Here is a 21,063-nt window from a genome sequence, read left to right as displayed (position 1 = left end):
CAAAAGCACTTGAATGCGTCGAAAAGTAGTAGCATACAAGGAGTACTTGAAGGCAGCATCAGACACACGTGTTTTTACATGGCTGCCCCCTGAGCACAACACAACAACATTGCTTGTTTGTAGCAGAAATATTACCGTGTGAGTGTCAAGGTGAAGCTTGAATTGCTGTAGGCTATACACACACTGTCTTTTAGTACATATACAGCCACTATCAAAGTTCATAGTAAATATATGTTTCAACAGAAATATAAAGATGGTCAGCTTCGCTAATAGCCTAATATTACGTGCTGCTCCCGTGCTGAAGAGAAAGTCAGGCCAAACTCCATTCGGAAAATCAGTTTCATGCTTATCGGTAAAAGTAGGCTCTCCCACACTCAACTTTTTGCATATTTCTATGCTAAAAACCACGTTCAAAATCCATGATTGTTAGGTTTTCTTTGTGGTGTAATAAAAAGTACTAGCAACTTGGAAACGTGCAGGTGTAAATTTCATTTGCAAACGTGATCCCTCAGTTGTTTCTCTGAAGCTAGATTGCCTAATAGTCAAAATTTGTATAGTTTACTCAGACTTAGTTCCCAGACATATTTGGCTTATATAATTAAGTGTTTTGAACAATATTTTCTTTCAAAATCATGGCAGGGTGTCTGGCCTTAATCCTGAATGATTGAAATTGATAAGAATTTTATAGGTTGTCATTTCATGGCCTGAGAGCGCACTGTAGTGGTCAAAGAAGACAGTACATTTTATACAGGGGTATATCAGTATTTATACACCATATTAGAAATAAGTGGGGATACCAGATGAACCCTCTAATGTTTTTAACTGAGTATATGAACCTGCTTTGTAACAGCACTTCTGACTGCTTGATTAATTTAAAGGTGAATAATCTGCTGTATTCCATAGAAATGGGGTGACATCTGCCCGCTGCTATAGGCATGTTTGAGGACACACATCTGTTTTTATTTAGTTTGCAGAGCAGTCACACAAAATCAGTAGCTGTGAAATTCTCCATTTTGCCTTTTCATAAAGGCATTAGTATCTTTTTATTTCCTTGCAAATTGCTGTTTTTCTTCGTTTCTGAATTGATAAGTCAGAAAGCACACTAGGCTTTAATAACAATACTACCCTTTGAAGTATTTGGATGCTGTGGATTTGTCACCACATCCACTGTTAGTTTACTCCTGGAGTTTGGGATTGAGGATCAGGGATTATGGCGGGACACAAAGGAAGCATCTGAAGCATCTGAAAAGAGCAGCCAGTGGCTCTGGCTGAAAAGAAAGGATAGGAGTTGGGGTCTAAAGTGTGGAAATCTATCTCATCACCAAGACAGAGCTATATATCTTATGATGGCATAGCTATGGTAGCAGAAGTGGGTAGTTATACACCATTCATGCCTTCATCTTCAGATTGCATACAAAGTCAACAATAACTATATTCAATGACATCCAAAGTGGCCACCTCAGAGCTCACAGACCAATCAGACACCAATATTTAAAAAAAAAAAAAGACAATTGCTATCAGGTCTTCTCCAAGAACAGCTGATTTTTTTTCATTTCTTGGCCTATTATGGTTCTGACAAAACCAGCACTGACTCAACACCCTCAATGAAGTACTCTTTCCATCTCATTATTTGTCTTGAAATCACGAGTCACATTAATATCTTATTTATTGAAGAGAAAATAGTTTGCTGCAGTAATTACATTATTGAACATTAGGACTATATACAAAGCATCAGTGCTCATAAATCAAAAAATATCTTAATTCTGGATTGAAGCAATTTGAGTATTTTTCATAACTTAGATTTTATCTCATGTCCTACATTGTATCCTTTTTGATATTTTTAATAAATAGTAAACTTTTTACGAGATGTGACAAATTTAATATGTGGTTGGCCCTATAAAAATCCAACTAGTGTGTGTGAGTTATTTCTATAAGTTACATTGTAACAGCTATAATATAGAGATACATACACATTGCTCATTAAAGCTGATGCATCCACTCAACAATCTGCAAATTGAAGTGTATAATTTGTACATCCATCCACATTTTGGATTTTTTTATGTTTCCATACAGTTTCCATACATTTATCGATACATTTTATGTCATCTCATTTTGACACGCTCTTTGCCATCACCAACATTCTCAGAGGTAAAACGTCCTCCACCCATTCGCCTTGAGACTGCATCATCCTCTCCCATAAGTTTGCTTCATCTGTCGTTGAATCCATCCAAGCCACTTCTGCCCCATAACTTTTACCTGCAACGAAAAGGCATAGAAATTATATTATTATTACAGAATTATTGACGTTAAGTGATTTCAGATTAACAAAGTATGTAAGAGAAACCAAGAGGCCATTGACACCTGGTAATAAAATGGAATCTGTATCTAGATATCTGATGATCTTATGTGATCAGATCTGCCAGATCACTTCCAAAAGAGATTGGATCTCAGCAAGGTGTAAATGCAGTGAGACAGTATCTGTCCATTGGTAGAGTTGTCATTACCGTGGGTAGAAACGTTGCAAACAGATGCAGATCACATTTTAATACCAGGTGTAACTGAGGTCAAGCACAGGGACAAAAAAATATTCAGGGAACAGGTGGAGACATCTTGAAGCGAATAATGCCCAAATAGCAGTGGTATCTCACCTGTGCCTAGACCTAGTCTGAGGCCCCCGATGTAGTGGTTGTTCAGTCGGTCGTGGTCCCACACTGTGATCTCAACGCAGGCCTCCCTGAGGTCCTCCGGCCGGAAACCGTCGTACACCATGGTGTGATTGAACATCGGGTTGGCCGTCCTCTTCACCACCCGGGTCTTCTGGCGGCTTTTCCGGCTCGTGTCAGGGAGTACGGTGCTGCAGCAGAATGAAAGTCATGTAGCTAAATTATATCTGAATTGGACAATGTAGTATCCGTTTTGATCTTTGAGTCAAATCAGACTTAAGGTTTCATTTAAGCAGTATGCAGGATGTCCTACCATTTCACAAACGGGTCAATAATGACTCCTCTGACTGGTGGAAGGTTCTTGCAGTCTTTCACCCAGATCTGTACCTCACCAGTCTCCATCTTGGACGTCCTCTTACCTGTGGATGGAGTAAGATCATAGTAAGTGGTAATAATACTAAAACAGAAAGGATAGAAGTTGCAAAAACAGAGGAGTTATCCGCTCACTGTGGGATATCTGCGGTAGGAACCGAAGAGCTACTCGCATCTGTCCTCTTTTGTCTATTGAGTGTGAAGGAGATGCTGTTGAGATCAGTGCTGGGACCTAAAGGAACCAGGGAGAATTAAGGAATCATTGTCTCATCATACTTCTTATCCAATATACACAGGCTATGTGTAGAAATATTGACACTTTACCCTGGCTTTTAAGGCATAGTCATGTATCTGTGTGTTGCTGAAGTTCCACTCTGACAAATCCAAGTCCACCTCGCCAAGGAAGCTGTTGCGTCCAAAAGTGTCGTGGTGCCACACCGAGATGTTCAGTTTTTGTGTTTTCAGCACCTCCATTATGATTTTAAACTATAAAAAGGAGAAGTGGACTTCAAAAATGTTTGAAAAATATGGAACAGATATAATAAGTAAGTTTGCTAAAAACTGCATATGGAATTCTTACCCTGAGGATTTCATTGTAGGTGGGATTTAGAGTCTTCTTTTTAACACTGGTTTTTCTCTTTCCCAACTTTGTTCTGTCAGGAAGAAGGTAACATTTCACATACCTAAAAAAGAAAACAAAATTATATTTAATTATAATTATATAGTGAGAGGTAACTGTTGAAAAATGTGAACTTCAATACCCAGAAATCCTATAAGGTGACATCAGTATATGATGCTTTATACCAAAGGATACCAAAGAGATGAAAGAGGCAAAAGATCTAATGTTGGTGAGTCCAGCTTTGTTCTACCTAAACCCTTTCGACCATAAGCACTGAGCACCTACGGGTCAGAGCGGTTCTTCTTGGGTTCGGCCACGGCCAGATTCCTGCAGTGGACCACGAAGATGTGAAACTCTCCGAGCTTCTGGACGTAGTTCACAGCAAACTGGATGGTGCCCTGGACGTCAATGTCACCAAAGTCTGCATGGTAAATGCTGGTGACGCTACCGCTGACCTGCGCATTCATTATAAAACGGAAGAGAGAATTTAAAATGATTAAATCGTTTTTTATTGTACAATTGTACAAAAAAAGCATTACCATCTTTCTACAGCATAAGAAAATCCTATAGCAGTTATTGACAATTTTAGGACTGTGTATAATGTATTTGGAGTGAATGCAAAATAGAAAGTTTCATTCATAGTGCCTAAGGATCTAATCAGCCTACTTTGCATACCCATACTTTGAAGGCTTTGAAATTCACTATGTAGCTTCCAATACATTTATATCAAAAACACTATCCATACCAAAAACACTAGTTAAAAAGCAAAAACATCATAAAAATGAGAGGAGAGTTAAAACTAGTGGGTATCGATAAAATGTGTGTTTGTGTGTTTGGAGAATGCTTCTTTTTGGATGAGAGAGTGATATAATCAATGGCAAACTACATTTTGCTAGTTAGCTATCTATAGATGTGTGCAAGAGCTTGACTGGAATACAAAAAGTTATGTGACTGACTGACTACATTGTCTAGGCCCTAGACATCTGCTAACATATATCATGCAGTGTGAATTCAGCCTTATACAGATGTGTCTCATGAGCTGTAATGCATTGTATATTTATCTGAAACATATTGCATCCAGGTGAGTTGTGTGTGGACATACGGAGGACATGGAGGCCATGCCAGAGGAGATGCTTATGTTAGACGTGGAGCTGCCAGTGTTTCTCCTCCAGCCCATGTTATTCTCAGAAGCGCTGTCACTGTCCATCTAAAAATTAGAGAGGAAAGTAAGGAAGCAGTGATTCACAGGTAAAAGTACATTTACACATATTGGAAAAATCAAAATCAGCTATAGGAGAAAAGCTAGATCAGTCAAAAGAACAGACCAATCAGCTAGGTATTTTGTGAGTAATAAAGGCTCATATATGTTTTTTCTTGGAACAAAATAAAAAATTACCTGGTACACTGCATATGAGTTGATTAATGAATCAGTTCAGCAACTCAATGCAGATGCTGAACATTAGGGTTACTTTAAGTCAAACTTTTGCTGTGAGTAAAATGTACAGCAGTCAATTAACAGTGATTTACCTCTTCCTGCTGAAAAACAGGCACTGAAACACTCATCTTTTTCATCTGCTCCGAGTCAGAGAGAGACGAGGCTGATGGTGGCAATGCAGAAACTGCAATAAAGATAAGACACATATCTCTTACAATGGCATATATTGAGTAGTTATAAACTACAAATGTATCCTGATATTTCACAGCCCAGTCCGTTTATGTCTTGACAAGTGTATACAAAATGGTAGGACCATATATTTACCATCATCTACACTTAGATTCAATTGTCCTCCTGGGATACTTTTGCTCCTTTCTTCTCCTAGGAATAGAAATTAGGACAATGAAAATGTATTCTTTATATGCCACTCCCATATAAAGTAGTATAAAAGTAGTATAAAAATAACTTCAGACATCTTATTACAAAGAAAGAAATCATTTTTGCAGCTGACTATAACTACTAGTTGTACAATGAGGTTCTATAAATATCAGCTGCTTGCATGAACCAGTGTGCGGTAGTTGAAGCAGAGAGGGCTCTCTTACTTGCTGTGTACGAGGTAATGTTTTCCAGACTTTTGGACGAGGACATCGGCCTTGAAGATGTTCGCTTCAATGCTGACCTGATGGGGCTAGAATCATCATCATTACCTGCCACAAACGAAACAAAATCAGCTCTGGAAAATACATCCGACACAGAGGTAGCACAATGTCTGATTCACTAAGCATTTAGAAACTATGCTTGCCAATTTGATCAAACATTCCAAGTGTTGAATGCTTAGTAAATCAGTATTTAGGATGTAGAAAACATGGTAATATCATACTAAAGACTAGAAACATGACCCCACACCAGTTTCCCTGATAATTGTATTGTGGTGAATTAATAGCTATATTCTTGATGATTCCTGATTCTTGATCAGAGTAGTTTGAATCTTTATACTGTGATTTGTATTTGCCTTTTACAAACTACATAACTACTACACCAACGGCTCTTCAACCAAAAAAGCTGGTCTTGGCCAATAGAAAAAAAGCGAAATTTTAATTTTAGCAAATCAAAATGATCTATGATTACTTTAGGATAGAATATTAAATAGAAAACTGCAAGGGTGATTTATAACTTATTTACACTGGCTAAAAGACAGCTGACAAGTTCTACTTTACAGTTTACTATAGTTCACTTTGTAAAGATACACTCAAACAGGAAATAAAGAGGCAATCAGGAGCACAACAGAATAAATGGATTGTCAGAATTTGAAATGGATCTTGAAATGGAGGAATTTGTCAAAGAGATGGCAAACACGTATACCAATTCTCAATGATATTATACTTACTGTAATGTTAATGTGTTAACCTTGAAACCCTGCAGAGAATCAAAGCCTATACTGATCCCATTGATACGGTTGACATGATTTGCCTCAACAATCAAAACTATCACTGTGTTTTCTATTTCTAAATCATATCTAGAAGAAACGCAAGTGAAGAGAGAATTCAAAAGCTCACTGCCTGAACTTGCCCGAGATTGAGGCCAGGCCCAGGTTGTTCTGTCTTGGCCGGAGTTGCTGTCAGTATTTTGCACAATCCAAGAACTGATCCTAGAATGATTCGCCTCAGTGGCACTGTTGCCCTGTTTTCCCTCAAAGCCTCTGAGGGGACTTTGTGGTCTTTGAACTGCATCAAGCACTGGAGCAGGAGCTAAAAGGTTCACATTAGACTCTTCAACAGCTTTTCCTTGGTCAAAAGGAGGGAGATGAGCCTTCTCAGGTGCCCCAAGGTAGTGCTGATAATCCTGAGGAATGAAAGATCTAGCAAGACGTGTAAATGTTCCCATCTTCTTTGATGACCCTTGTAGTTTTTGTTCACCAGAATCTTTTTGGGTAAGTGCAGGTCCAATATTAGCAGATTCTGAAGCTTTTCTGGATTGTAGCCCACTGGGAGAGCTTGGGCTACCTTGTTGCGCATTTGCAGAAGAGGTGAGTGACTGTACAGAGTCTAAAAGTAGAGTACGGGACATGATATCTGCGCTAGGTTTAATGTCCATCAGCGCTGACTGCTTTGCTTCATGTATGGGACTTTTTCTCTGTCTTGCTGCTGGTATCGGCCTCCCTGATTGTTCTTCATGGGCCTTAGATGGAGGGGCAATGTCTATCGGAAAGGTTTTCAAGGGGGAACCTTCAATTCTGGATACCTTGGGACTGGAGGATTCTCTAGGTAGGGCCTTGGGGTGGCAGGTTTTGGACGGGCTTCTCCTGACTTCATCATCTGTTGAGTCTTTCGATCTTGGACTTTGGGATCTACTAGGGCTGAGAGGCCTTTCTTCAGGCAAAACCGACATTATTTCAGTCTTGAATTGTTGACATGTTGACTCTACATCCCCAGTAATGGCAGAACTCCTCAACTGTGCTTTGTCTGAACTCTGACTGACAAAGCCCTTGTCAGTGACATGTTTTGTGTTTGAGACAGTATTAGACTTGGTTCTGCATGAAGAGTTTTGCGCCTCTTCATCAGACTTCTCTCTGCTACTTAAGGATGCTCTCAGGTCAGAGTGAGAGGTGGCTACTTGGTTATCGTGCTGCATAGTTTTGCCTGAACTTGAACTTGAATGTATTGGACTGCTTGAGGCCTCCTTAGCTCTTCCAGCAATTATCCTAGGTCCTGGGCACTCTTTCTCCCAGAAATACTTAAGGTCACTGATCTTGGCGGGCCTAATCTTTTGCGGACTGGACTGCCTGGGAAGGGGAACTGGGATATCCTCCTGTTGCACTGGGATGTTGCAAGGCAGAGAGATAGATACGGGAGTGGTGATGTTTTCCTGTGGCTCGGGAATCTGAGAATCTGTTATTGAACCTGTTAAAGAGTCATCTGTCTCTTCACAGATGAGGATTGGATTAGCTCTATATGTGCCATCTTCTTTGGGTAAATCTAATAAGAGGCTACTTTCGGTCTGTGGTGAGGAAATCTCCTCATGGGACTGGACAGCATTATCCTCAATTCTACGGTGCTCTGTCAACTCTGTTTGAGGTGGGAAGTGACTGTTTATACTTTCCACAACAAAGTCAATCTGACCATGTGAGGCTTCTATTTCTGTCTTGGGGATGTCTTCATGCCTTGCCTGTTCTCTGGTGAAGATTATTTTGGGACCACTGTTTTCTTTCTCCCAGAATGCTTTCAGGTTGGATAATCTCTCTGGAAACTTTGCAACTCTGTCTCTGCTCTCTGTTGGCTCCTGTTGAGTGTCTAAGTTTGAATCTAACAAGGTCATGGTTTCTTTAAATGGAGTGTGCTGTAGTGCCGTAAGTTGTAGTGTTCTGACCTCTGCTGTTCCAGAGGGTTTAGCTTCTTGTTTGACACTAGTGTCTTGTTTGATACATATTTGATTGTCCCCGGTAATATTTGCAGCAGATTGGGAGCTATGGAGGTTCAGGGTGTCATCCAGTTCCTTCTGCTTAGACAGCTTCGCCTCATCCTTGTATGGATTCTGTAATTCAGCAGTTTTCTCTTTGGCTTCACCTCTACTAAATATTCCAAGCAGCCTTTTTCGAGGCTTTGGCGAAACAGCGTGAGATGAATTTTTTGAGCTGCCATTACCTGATGGCTTGGTGTCTGAAGTGGCCTCAACAAAAATGCCAAGTTTGTCACTGGATTGCTCGGGCAGCTTTGGTTGTGGCTGGTGAATGGTGTGTCCAGTCAGCCAATCTGTGGCCTTAGCCTGAGAGTGACAGTCCTCTTCAGGCCCTGTCTCCAGGGGAACAGGCTTACCTGACTCCTGCTCAGCCGAAACAAGGTTGGACACTTGGGGGTTAAGGAGCTCCGTATGACAGTGCTCACAGAGATCTGCAAAGAAAGTAAACACCTCTTTGATCACTCATTTAGGCTATATCATATCTACTGCATAGTATATAATCAAGGTTACTTATGTAGGATTTTTTCTGAGTATATCACTGTCAAATGAACTGTGACAGTTAACATTGGAGTTATATTCAATAGGCTGAGTGTCTGACAACATATTTAATTAATTCCTTTCCCTGCTGCTTTCAATGCCCAATGGTATTGGCAAACAGATTGTTAGGCTGCACTTTGTAAGAGCCCCAGTCATTTATTTTTGGGATTAGAATGTAATATCACACTTAATTTCACAGTGATATATGGATGAAAATATCATACACGTAACATAAGATATTAATAGAAAAATCACAGACAGGTTTTGACAAAAATGAAACTACAGTTTCACCTTTGTCAGAGCCTATGAATGAATGAATCAAAAATGTGTTAGAGATTACCCATAATGCCAAAGCAAGGTGCAGTATGTCGTATTAATACAAGATAAAAACTGGTCCTTCCTTGCTGTCTTATTCACCAGTCTCTGTCAGCAGTAAATGCACATCATTTACATTCTCCATGCAAGAACATGCACAAGCGGGTTAATTGTGAAAAATTATTATTTCAAGGAATGTAGCTATATGCTTTTTAAAATCTAATTAAGTTTTAAGTTAGTGCAAAATTAAATCATTTGTTTTTGTTTTGTCATGTAATTGGTCCAGATATTGAAGTAATTGATTGCTTGCTTGTTAGTTTGTTTGATTGGTTGATTGACTGTTTACCAGACTGATTGGTTTTAAATTAAACTCTTACCACCAGGGACCTGGTGTTGGCCAGCATCATGGTTTTGGAGGTTTTCCCCCCTTTCGCAACTGAGATCACCTTCATCTAAATCCACTTCTCTCTGCTTGAGTAAAGGCTTACGTTTGCCAGCAGCGGTATAGCCTGCATTCACAAGGTCAGTGTAGTTTTCCTCCTCATAGGGAGCGATCGAGTCCACGTCCAGCACACTGTGCTCTCCCAGCTCCTTCCCATCCTGCCACTCCACACCGCTCCGGCCAATCGCAGAGCAGAACCTCACCTGCTTCCTGTCTATCCAGCCCAGGGCTTCTCTGTCTCTGGCCTCTCTGGCTGCAATGCTTTCAGAGGGAGAGTCCAGACTTACTGGACTCTGCAGGCTCAGGCAGGAGTAGAGGGAGTCTGCGGAGCTAGAGCTGGACATGTGCTTGAGGATGCCCCTTGGCGCAGCAGAGTTAGTCTGTCTACCTGCCGACTCATCTACCTCGATAAGAGAGTCCTGAGATTTGTTAATGCTTGTTCTCTTTTTGGCCACTGGCATGGGAACAGGTGCATTCTGGGTGACTGGGCTATCTTTAGGGTGGTCTTGTGTTAGGTTAGTAGCGTAAGAAATGCAGCTGTCAGATGATGATAAAGGTTCTGAAAGAAACAAAAATAATGCAAAACTGAGAAACACCTAGGACTATTTTAATCAACAATGCATCAGTTGTGTGTTTTCATGTATGTATAAAAAGTACAGACAATTTCATCACTCCTGTCTTTCAGCAACTTCACTGGTTACCTATCAAACACAGAATCACCTTCTAGATCCTCTAGGGCTCTACTTCATCATATATGCCCTCATTCCTCAGGACTTAAATCTCCCACTGTCAGTCTCAGGCCTGCTGAGGCCAGAGTTCACCTGGGCCTTCAGTGCAGCAGCCCCCAGCCACTGAAATGTCCTACTGAGGGACCTCAGGCCTGTTCCCACTTTTAAATGCTCTCCAAGCTTTTTAAGATTGCTTTTAATGTTTAATGTGTGACTTTACTTTTCACTTGACTTTTATTGAGATTATTTTTTTATTCATTTGTAGTGCATTTGTTCTATGCTTGAGTTGATGTAAAGTATCTTTGAGTGTCTTGAAAAGTGCTTTACACATACTCCTCATTGTTACAAGTTTGGAGGAATTCTGTGCCTGGCACATTAATAAGGCTGATTGTAATTTCAGTTACATATTGCAACAGAGATGGGAAGGTAGGCACTGAGCCTTATGTGAGGTGAATTATGGCTCTTGCTTACAGCATGCACATAGATTAATGTGAATAAACACACAATTTAATTCTAGATGGATATGATTAGGTAACTGATTGTGGCTTATTGTGTCTGTTACTATTTGCTTCTGTTGTTCCCTTCTTATCGTTTCATTCCTCCTTCAACAACATTGTTTTCATTGCGCCTGTGAAATATTTTCAGCAGCCACAAGTCATGCAGTACAGATTAAGGCTTTGGAATGTATTTCTGTGTAATCCCCTGGCTAGTCTGGCAGCCTCATGCGTTTGGATATCCCCTCACTTTGACAACCCCTGGGAAAATCTCCTCACTGGTCCCAGCTCATTGGCTCATTTCAGAGTGATTGTAAGAAAACACTGAAATATTGGCAGAAAAACTAAGTGCTTTGTTTAACTGGGGTATTACAATATTCTATGCACATAATCTAATGGCTGGTATTTTAACACTGTTAATACTGTTAATTACTAAGGAACTGATTATTAGTGCATTTCATCAGTTCTTCCAAAATGCACCGTTGTAAAAATACCATTTCACAAACCGCTACAAAAATAAGACTTTATGAGAAGGTCAGATATTGCATTTGCTAGAAATGGCGAGGTACATGCTTTCGAACCGCCATGCAACAACGGCTCACGCCAGCATGCTGTTTACAGGCAAACTAGAAACAGCTGAAGCGCAGACGGCCCACACACCTGGATGTCAGTTGGATCGGTATAACCAGACTTACATTGGTTTGCAAAGAAACTGCTCTGACCATTTGTCCGTCAAGCAGTCCGCTCAATTAAAAACATAACACATGATTTGTTACAATAGATCAGGGCAAAGAAAGTAAGCCACTCAAGATGACATAAATGTATGCGTTTTATACTGCTGATAAACTCACTCACCCCCGCCAGGTGTCTGCGTTTGTTCCACTGGTCCGTCCAATAACTGGCTGTCCTCTTCTTCAAAAGAGTGAGGTGCGAGGGGTTCACTGTTGAAAGGATTCTGTCTTCGCTTCAGTAAAAGAAGAAAATAGATACATGTAGTATCTGCAACATACTGATGCATGAACTCACCCTTGATTATGTGTTTAAACATGTTTATTTTCGTACGCACTGCTGATTTTTGCTCTATCCCTACCTTTGTGGGCGACTGCAGAACTGGTTTAGGTGCCTCTTGTGGCGTTTCAACAGGATTCCAGTTTTGATCCCTATTAGAATGAACAAAGAATACATGAAAATTGAGTCTGACAACTTCTGCCCACATGAAGTGTCACTTGAAAGGGTATTTGGGTTAGGGTTAGGGTATTTCAAAATAGGTTATGATTATTATTTGATCCGGACAAATCTGCATGTTCAAGTTAAGTGCATTAAACTAGCTGCTATACAACGGACATGTTTCGGTCAAGGGTCAGGGAAATTATAATCTCATTACCTACACAATGGCTGTTCTCTTGTGTACTTTTCACTGTTAAGTGGCTGTGCAAGCAAGTTTCAGTACAAACAGTCACAGGCATGAATAGTTACTGTTATACTCAAGTAAGGCAACCTTGGTTTATACACTAAAGGCAGACCACAATGTGTACTGTATGTATAAATTTGAACTCCTCAGCGGAAAACAGGAGCATGTGAGACCTGACCTTCCAAGCAGATTACTGAGAACCGAGGGGCCAATTACTAAGTATCTATTTGCTCCCCTCACTAGCAATCACACCCCTATAATCTGCTCTTATGTTAAACTCTACTCACGCAGCATGTGACGGCGCTCATACCAGACGACAGAGATCCTATGTTTTTGTTTATTTGTCCTGTTTCTGTCTGTAAATTCTTGCAGAGCTTTGTTCTTGCACTATATCAGGTCTTTAATGTTTATTTAAAGTCAAGATTTTTATGTAAAAACCCAGCCATTTTATCAGCGTAAACCACAAAGTGGGGCTGCAACAGAGAAGAGTGTCCCATCCCCACTAAAGGAGACGATCGTCATGACAAACATAAAATTGCCCACAACATAAAACAATGTGCATGTGCAAAATACAGTTAAAAGTACATAAAAGCTAAGTGAAAAGTCAAAATTCACTCTATACTCTCCCTTCATTGTACTGCAGTCCTCAGTTTAGCACAATGGTGAGTGATGAAAGAAAACAAACATCCCTAGCCTGTGTTAAACCCAAGGAAATCATATTACATCAAAAAGCTGTGCCATTTTCTAGATGCATACAAACGTCTTTGTGTAAACCAGTCACTTGCAAGCCAATAATTGAGTTTAAAAGAGGGAAATTTCACTCTGGAGGAAATGGGATGGATGTTCCTTTTAATCAGGCAAGTACTCTTGCGTCATGTTGAACTGATGATAGGTAAAGAATCTTAAGTGTATTTTAAATAGATAAGCCAACTGAGTGACATTAAATAGTCAAAGACCTGGTCTAGACTAGCCAGGATGTCTGCCTATATGTGCTGCAGTCAGGTCCCAGTCAGATCTAAACCTCTTGGAGGATTCTGTGAACAGTCGCCACTGGAGAGACAGCAGGGCTACAGTGTTTTGTATAATTTTCTCTGATAATAAGCAAATATGTAGGATATCCACATCTAGCTGTATGGAATTTGAGAGAGTTTTATGTAGCATTTATTCATTTTGGGAATGTTCCAACAAGCAAATCACCCTAATATTCCTATAGGGACTTATAGTGTGTCTTTGGTACTCAGTAGTGAGTTAATATTGACCTTATCGAACATTATAGTATTTTTTTATGTCCAGTGGTGTTGAATTTTCTGTGGTATAATTCTTCAATGTATAATAATTGTGTGACATTTAGAAGTTTTGCTGTGATATTTGTATAGTATACTTCTAAAATTCATTATCAGATTATGATAGTTTGTTTTCATAAGGGGTTCTAAAGTTGGCTAACTTATGCAGTTGTTCTTTTTGCTATTACATGTAGTTATAGCAATACAGGCAGCATTTTTTAACCAGTCAGTGAGCTCAATGAGATTTTTAGGCCTATACCAACCACTATGATTGAGCCCAGGCCAAACTATTTGGACTGTGGCACAGTGGCACAGTTTTACCTCTGGGTTATGATTATAATTGTTTAGAGATGCAAAACACTGTTAATTGCAGTGAGTGAAGATGCTGAGTCATCAACAGCAGGTTGGAACTTGCTGCAGAGAGGGGGACGAAGCAGTGAGCTCTCACTCTGCCTCTATTTCCAGGAACAAGAGTCTGCTCTCAATGTATTGGTGTTAACGGAAAAGATATGGCCTCCTGTTGCAGCTATCTTCCATTAAAAACACTTAAGGTTTATCTGGAGCATTCAGAGCTAATTCAGACATTTATTTATATGAAAATATTGGTGATTGTTAAACATAGATGATCTTTGCTTGCAGACATGAACATTCTGCTCACCTTTCATTGCTGAGCCGCCGAACAGGCTCCTGAATGAGTCCAGAGAGTTCAGGTGGGATGAACACTTCCTGGTTTTCACTGCTGACAAAACTGGGCCTCTCAGGCAGCATCTGGGAGAGCTCCACTGCAACACACAGCAGCCACAAACACACAGATACCTTTAAAGAGAGTAAACCCTTCATTGTGTTACACACTATTTCCACAGTGGTGGAAACACAACCATGATGTGTTTAGATTTCTGTATCTTGACCGCTGAAGATGTACAGTCATCTGCACATTAAACTTTTAGAAGGGTATAAATACCTTAAGCTTATCAAGTGAATGCATGATCTAATTTTCTGCTTCATTGTTGTGCACCAGAGCCGGCAACTCACTTAAGGGCCTTTTAAGGGAGAGGCATTAGAAAATAATTGAACAGGGTATTTCTGCTTGTGGAGTGGGGTCATAAATCCAAAGTGAGGAAATGAGATGTACTTAGCAGATGAATGTTTGAGCTAATTCTCAGCTTTATCTTTACGTATCATGTATCATACCAAATAAAATTATTATTGAGGGCCTCCATAGAGAGGAATGGCTGTGTACAAACTACTGTATATTAGAGAAAATTCAGAGTATTTTTTCAACGTATAGTGGATCCTAAATAAAAAAGAAACTGAGTGGAAATTAGTGGTGATAAGATCAAGTTAAGTTTAAGTATTTTTTTGCATCATGATAAAACACTGAGGCAGATTGATGGAGAAAAGCATACTGTCATAAAATACAGTGAAATCTGTGCAGGTGAGATAAGACAAAATCCCTAGTGGCTGATGAAAACGTCTCACCTCAAAACAAAACAAAAAATTGAGATGACGACCTAAGACACACATTGGATGACAGAATCTAAAATGAGAAAAGAAACCCTCAGTGTTTTCCCACTCAGTACACGCTCTACAGTAAGTAAGTGAAAGTTAAGTGTGTCTTTTTGAACCATTTTTAGGGGAAGTGCTTGCCATCCAAAAGTCATGGGTTTTGTATGCGAGGTCATTGATATTGAGTCATTGTGAGAAGTTTTTCCAGATTAAATTTAAGGCTTTATAGCTTTTGCAGAAGTTTTCTACTTTTTTCTACTTCTACGTTTCACTACTTTTATTAAATTTCACCTAGTCAAAAAAGCATTGTGGAAGAACACCAAATTAGTCTAATATCTTACCAAACATTGAGCTTCAGTATGGGCATTATTGTCATGAGATAGTGTCCAAAACTTTTCTTTACTTTACATTCATCATTTCAAATGGGTGAGATTCGTGTTCAGGGACTTTAGATAGTTACAGATTGTTAAGCTGGCTACCACATGAAGCTTGGTTCTTTCTGTCTGATGCTGCTTGACACCTGGATGTGGTACAAATTGTTGACTTTGGCATCCACACACGAAACCAATATCAACCCTTGCAGCCTTCCCCAAAATCCTGGGTGGAGTTCATGAAACCGAACGTCCCCGAGGACCGAGCGAACTCACGTATGGTCAGCGGTTTCTGCGTGTGCCTCATGGAGGCCCTGATGATGTCGGAGCCGTGGATGCGGTCCTGATGGCGAAGCGACTTGGTCTCGTAAAACCATTCTCCGGTCAGGTACTTCAGCTGGCCCTTGTCGCTCACCGACATCTGCAGGCTCCTGGGTGGAAAACAGGGAAAGTTCGTGATATGTTCGTAGTTGAGCAGTAACACTTTTGTCCAACTCAATTCTCATGAGTAGGATTCTACCTGTTCATTACACAAACACTGTCACTGAATAGGAGCCTCTGCTGTACTGTGATTTTCAGTACGAACTTCAAAGCATTACTTCCATATGTCAGGTACTTTGTCAAGCAATTTCTCATAAACATTATCCTCCCTCAGCAAGTTAGCAGCCGTACAAAGAACGTCTTTGTCCATTCATTGATGCCTTTTGCTAGTTTAAACTACCAGCAGGAGGGGGAAACAAACTTAATTTATGCTTTGGATACCTCAGCCTGGAGCAACGCTCAGCTGGCAAAAAAAGCTGTCTCTCCACTATACCAGTAATGTGGGTAGCTTGCTGTCTTACATAACTGGGATTGTGGAGTGGAGATGGATTAGCAATTGCCTCTACCTTGTTTGCTCTTTTGCATCCAGCATGGATAGCTACTCCAAACAGCACTTCACTCTCTGGTGTTCTGTTGGTGTCATACCAGCTGGTTTCATGTGTTCATAGTCAAGATACAGTCAACAAGCATAGTTGATCTTCTGTGCTCTTGAGCTAACAGAGTGTGCAGAACAGAATCATAGAAAATATGTATGGTATACAGTGCCTCCTAAAAAACTGGACTAAATGACAGCTGAACCTCTTCACCGCCTCCACCCCACCAGACACTAAGAAGAAGAAATTTAGGTCTGTTATTGACGTCACGGTACATTCTGGGTAATGAAGTCCTTCAAAAATTCAACTAGTTGTCTCTCGCTGCCACTTGGGGCCGCCAAAGTGCAAAGTTACCTCGTACGTCTTTAACATGGAACTACTGGAGAGGAGGAACTCACTTGACTCGCTTCTCCTCAGCCTTCTTGAGCTCAGCATCTCTGTTCAGGACAGCCCGGATGGTCTCCTGCTCCTCCTCCGTCAGGAAGCTCAGGTCGATCATGGTGGCCGCCGCTGCTCGCTGCGTCCTGACCCAACGGTTTCCACTGCTTTGAGTTTGTGTCTGATGGTTGGACACAATTACTGGATCATGGAGTTCCCCCTGACTCTCCCGGAGGCCTTGATCTGGATCTCCACAGTCAGTGGTTTACACAAGCTTGGTGATCGCTGCTTTTTTCCTGGTACCAAATGATCATCTTGAGATCGTGGATGAGGCAGTCCCTATTTTCTGTCTTCTGCATTCACTGGTTTTGGATGTCCTCTACGGTTCAGTTGGGGTTGTTCTTTGTAGCCATGTTTGGCCCTCTCTGGACACTTTCAGTTTGCACCTGAAATAAACAACAACAGAAATAGCGAGGGTCAAGTACTTTGTCTTAGATTCATGGGAAGCAAAGTCTTTTGCTCTTTAAGTTTTCCTGGAATTCAAGAAATTCAACTCAATGTTTGTGGCAGTTTGGAGAGCCTCAGCGCCGGGCAAAACAAACTTGGTCACTGACTAGCTCAATCGTAAATACCATTATCAGATGACTTGCAACACTGACAGCTTTCTCAGTTCCTAGAACTCTTGGTGATCTTCATAGAAATTTAAACAGGGAACCTACTGACTTATCTTGTTTAGGCAAACAGATTTGTTGGTATGCAACGGTGGCGCATGGTTATGCTGTACTGTGTTATGATGTGTGAGACTGTAGGTCCATGCAAGCAGTCTAGAATAAAAACATGTTCCATGCAGCAATAGAAATGCAAACATCTACAGTAGCTTACAGACAAAGAAAGTTAATCTGATCTAAATAGGCCCATCCCATGAGCGTTCAGAGCAGTCTACAGTTTACAGATAGATTTCCAAGTCACCGCAACAGCTTCCAAACGGCTTGATAATACATGACCGCTCCTTTGCCTTGACATGTAATGATGACACAGTGTTGACTATTCACACTGGGAACACTCCTTTATTTCTCTGTCTTCCTCCTCCTCCTCTTCTGTCTTTCATTCTTGGCCTCACACTTTAAGAAAAAACATTGCTGCTTCCATGTAAAGTCGCACACTCAAGCACAGTACAGGCCATTGTCTTTATCAGGTTGTGTGACGAGGATGGCAAAGTTACGATGAGCAGTTCTGCCTCATAAACCTCAGAGAAGGTAGAAACCTTGTGGGTACGGATCTTAGTTCTTGTTCATGGTACCAGCGACTGTAATGAGCGTGCAGCAGGGGTTACAACTGGTGCTTTGCCTTTAAGGGAAGACAAAAATCTTTCTGAGCGCCTGAGGAATGCCTGCATGTTATGACAATGTACCCGTTCACCCACATCAAAGAATACTGGGGAAAATTGTTGTTAAACCTAATGTGATTTTTTTGATGTTCAGCTTGAAAAAGAGCCTCAGTACCTGCTATTCGGTTTGCTCAGCACTCTCTTTCTCTGTCAACTGTTCTGAGACTGAGTGCTTTAATATTGTGAACTGTATCAAGTATGGTGGCATTTGCATGTCTGTTTGTTGTGTTTGAGAAGTAGAAAAAAAAGAAGAAAAAGCATGATATATGTATTTTGCAAAAACAAAACCATGTCCCAATTAGGAAGTTTGTAGTCCCTCTCTCTCTGTAGCACATGGCTGCATCTAAAACAGAACTGTCAGATGCTCAGGGTGCAATGTGAGGTCGTGCAAGGTTAACGGGGAAAAGTAACACACTTTAAATAGAAGAATGTTGAGCGTCCTGTTTTCCTAAAAGGATAAAAGAGGCCAGACTTATTTCCTCGTTGTGGCAGCTGCACTATGACGTAGATTTCCTCACTGCTGTCCTACTTCCTTGAGAGAACTGACGTGTTAACAAGGACTTAAGTTATTCTCTGTTTTATAAAAATACCTAATCAAAAATCAATGACACTTTCAATGACCAATTAGTGAGTATAAGTTACTTTCAGAAGAATTTTCACTTCAATATTATCACTCAAATTAACTGTGATTGATTGGTATTGTTGTACACTATGAGACCATCAGTCCATTTTCCTAACATTGATCCTCCTACAGAGCTTCAACACTGGGATGTGCAACTTCTTCCTATTATTTTCCTGTAGAAAATTTGATAGAGAGAAAAACTCTCCACTGTCATCCCAGTGGCCTAAAGGTTAGAGAAGTGGGCTTGCAACCACAAAGTTTCTTGTTTGAACCTGAACCAGGAAAAGTAAAATGAAAAACCTCAACCACCACTGCTGAGGTTTCTTTGAGCAAGGCAGTTAATGCCCAGCAGCTCAGAAGTCAGCGGTAGAGGATTGGGAGATTGTGGTTGTCCCAGGTATGAAAGTATGTAATTATATGAATGTTACATAACGCAAGGAATAGCTGGAAAAAAAAAACGGATGTGTCCTCAGCAAAACTTCCCTGGCTAAGGGAAGGGCTGAAAAAAAAACGAAGTTGTCTGGTGTTAGTTATCTATTGTAGAGTCTTTGTAGAGTCATTGCACTGTACGATTTATTTACTATAGAGGAAAAACAATGCTTTATTGTATTATGTGTAATCTTAATCTGTCTAAATGCTTCACCCTTAGCTGGGGGAGGAGGGGGGGAATGTATAAGAAGGCTGTACTTCTTAACATGTTTACTTAATATGGCTGAATACAACCTCAAATCTGCACATTGACACCATAGCCTTTGTTTTATCTCAGATCCAGAAGTTATAACAGCTACAACATCAAAACAGCACACTTCTGTCCAAACAGCCTGTTAATGGAGTTCACTGTATAGCCCAACAAGACTGCCTGTTGAACTGAATAAAACCTAACCAATGGATTTAGATTTCATAACATCATTAACCAATCCTAACTAAAACTGGGATAATTCAAGATGAAAAAACAGGTTATAAAGGTGGTTACAGGGCTATTCAAAGTCTAGATTTTATAATTCCCCTAATGAAAAATCACTGTAATATAGGAACTTACAGTTTTGCTGTGATATAGGTATAGTATGCTTCTAAAATGTAGTATAGGATTTGCTATAGTTCTTTCTCATTTGAGTTAAAACAGCTGAACAACTAGGCTACTCTGATGAACATCACTGTCATCATTAAGATATATGAAAGTATCATTTGTATCACAAGAGACAAGCAGAAAACAATGTTATTTCCTTTTGCCATAACTTACCAATTCCAATAAAATGTTAAATGCCATTCAACAGCCTATCGAATGACTGCAATGGCCTCCCAAATGTAAATCTAAATCTGTCTTAATAATAAAAAAAAAAACATAGCTTCACCACGAACAGAACTGATAGTGATTTTAACTCTGAAGCCAGAAAACTGTGGACTCACCTCACTCTGTTGATCCTTGCACAGTGAGAACTACAAATGGATACGCAGCCCTACTGCTGGTGGGTGGAGCTGCAGTCACACATCAGCAGAGGCAGTGGAGCACAGCTGAAGCCTAGATGGCCCGGGGCAAGATCCCCGACTGGGACGTCAGCTTGGTCTACAAGATATTATAATGAGTTTATTTGGCCTACTGCGAGTTTTGATGTCAATCTAAGCAAAGTAGGCTACTATTTTCTCAAAGATTTGACCCCGACGTGATTTGAACACGCAACCTTCTGATCTGGAGTCAGACGCGCTACCGTTGCGCCACGAAGTCAACTGGCATACTATTATGGAACGCGACAGAGGTCACATCAACAAAATACATAGCGCGTTAAAAGTCTGACGCGCTGTCTATTTACATGGCGTAAACGACAGGCGAAATGTGACCGCCGTTGCGTTCCATACACTTCTCACTCGAGTCGAATCTCTTGTCAGTAGACCATCTTCGGCCAGACGGGCGGTACCTGTTGTTTCTGTGGCAACAGACGTACTCAACAAGCTGCCAAGTTGAGGAACAAAAGCGAAAAGCAACAGCTTTTACCTCAATATGGGTAAAAAATCATCAAATAATGAAGATAAACTCACTGTAGCTGAAGCTTATATTAATTTCCAGTAAGTAGCCCCACAGTTATCAGAGAGATGGAGCAACATCAAATGTTTTGTGTATCTTAGGTTCTATAG

The 21,063-nt window shown here is 40.5% G+C and overlaps 1 protein-coding gene and 1 non-coding gene across 12 annotated transcripts; both read right to left on the bottom strand.

Annotated features, from left to right (window-relative positions):
• Window positions 1–1,113: 1,113 nt before the first annotated feature.
• On the bottom strand, window positions 1,114–20,359 carry sytl2a (synaptotagmin-like 2a). 11 transcript variants are annotated; one of them, XM_071522303.1, is made up of 19 exons: window positions 20,341–20,359; window positions 16,945–17,370; window positions 15,909–16,063; window positions 14,414–14,537; window positions 12,152–12,221; window positions 11,917–12,025; window positions 9,775–10,398; window positions 8,731–8,976; window positions 5,692–5,796; window positions 5,414–5,470; window positions 5,182–5,273; window positions 4,757–4,861; window positions 3,940–4,109; window positions 3,616–3,718; window positions 3,360–3,521; window positions 3,171–3,267; window positions 2,977–3,082; window positions 2,649–2,854; window positions 1,116–2,256 (listed from the first exon to the last, which is right to left on the bottom strand). In XM_071522303.1, exons 2-19 carry the CDS (start codon window positions 17,043–17,045, stop codon window positions 2,108–2,110), a joined length of 2,781 nt encoding a protein of 926 aa, XP_071378404.1. In that variant the 5' UTR covers window positions 17,046–17,370; window positions 20,341–20,359; the 3' UTR covers window positions 1,116–2,107. The 11 variants fall into 11 exon arrangements, with proteins under 11 accessions (XP_071378403.1, XP_071378402.1, XP_071378404.1 ...); XM_071522306.1 differs by lacking the exon at window positions 20,341–20,359 and adding an exon at window positions 20,174–20,194; XM_071522304.1 differs by lacking the exon at window positions 20,341–20,359 and adding an exon at window positions 17,894–17,984.
• A 225-nt stretch (window positions 20,360–20,584) lies between these two features.
• trnaw-cca (transfer RNA tryptophan (anticodon CCA)) lies at window positions 20,585–20,656 on the bottom strand. Its single transcript has one exon. It is a non-coding gene; the product is annotated as a tRNA-Trp (tRNA).
• Between the last annotated feature and the right edge of the window lie 407 nt (window positions 20,657–21,063).

Source organism: Centroberyx affinis, unplaced genomic scaffold, assembly GCF_046629955.1.
Source record: "Centroberyx affinis isolate AG114_WGS23_722 - 3 ecotype Tasmania unplaced genomic scaffold, CSIRO-AGI_Caff_v1 ptg000975l_1, whole genome shotgun sequence".
Classification (NCBI taxonomy): Eukaryota; Metazoa; Chordata; class Actinopteri; order Beryciformes; family Berycidae; genus Centroberyx; species Centroberyx affinis.
The sequence above is the reverse complement of the archived record's forward strand: the minus strand, read 5'-3'. Positions and strand labels throughout refer to the sequence as shown.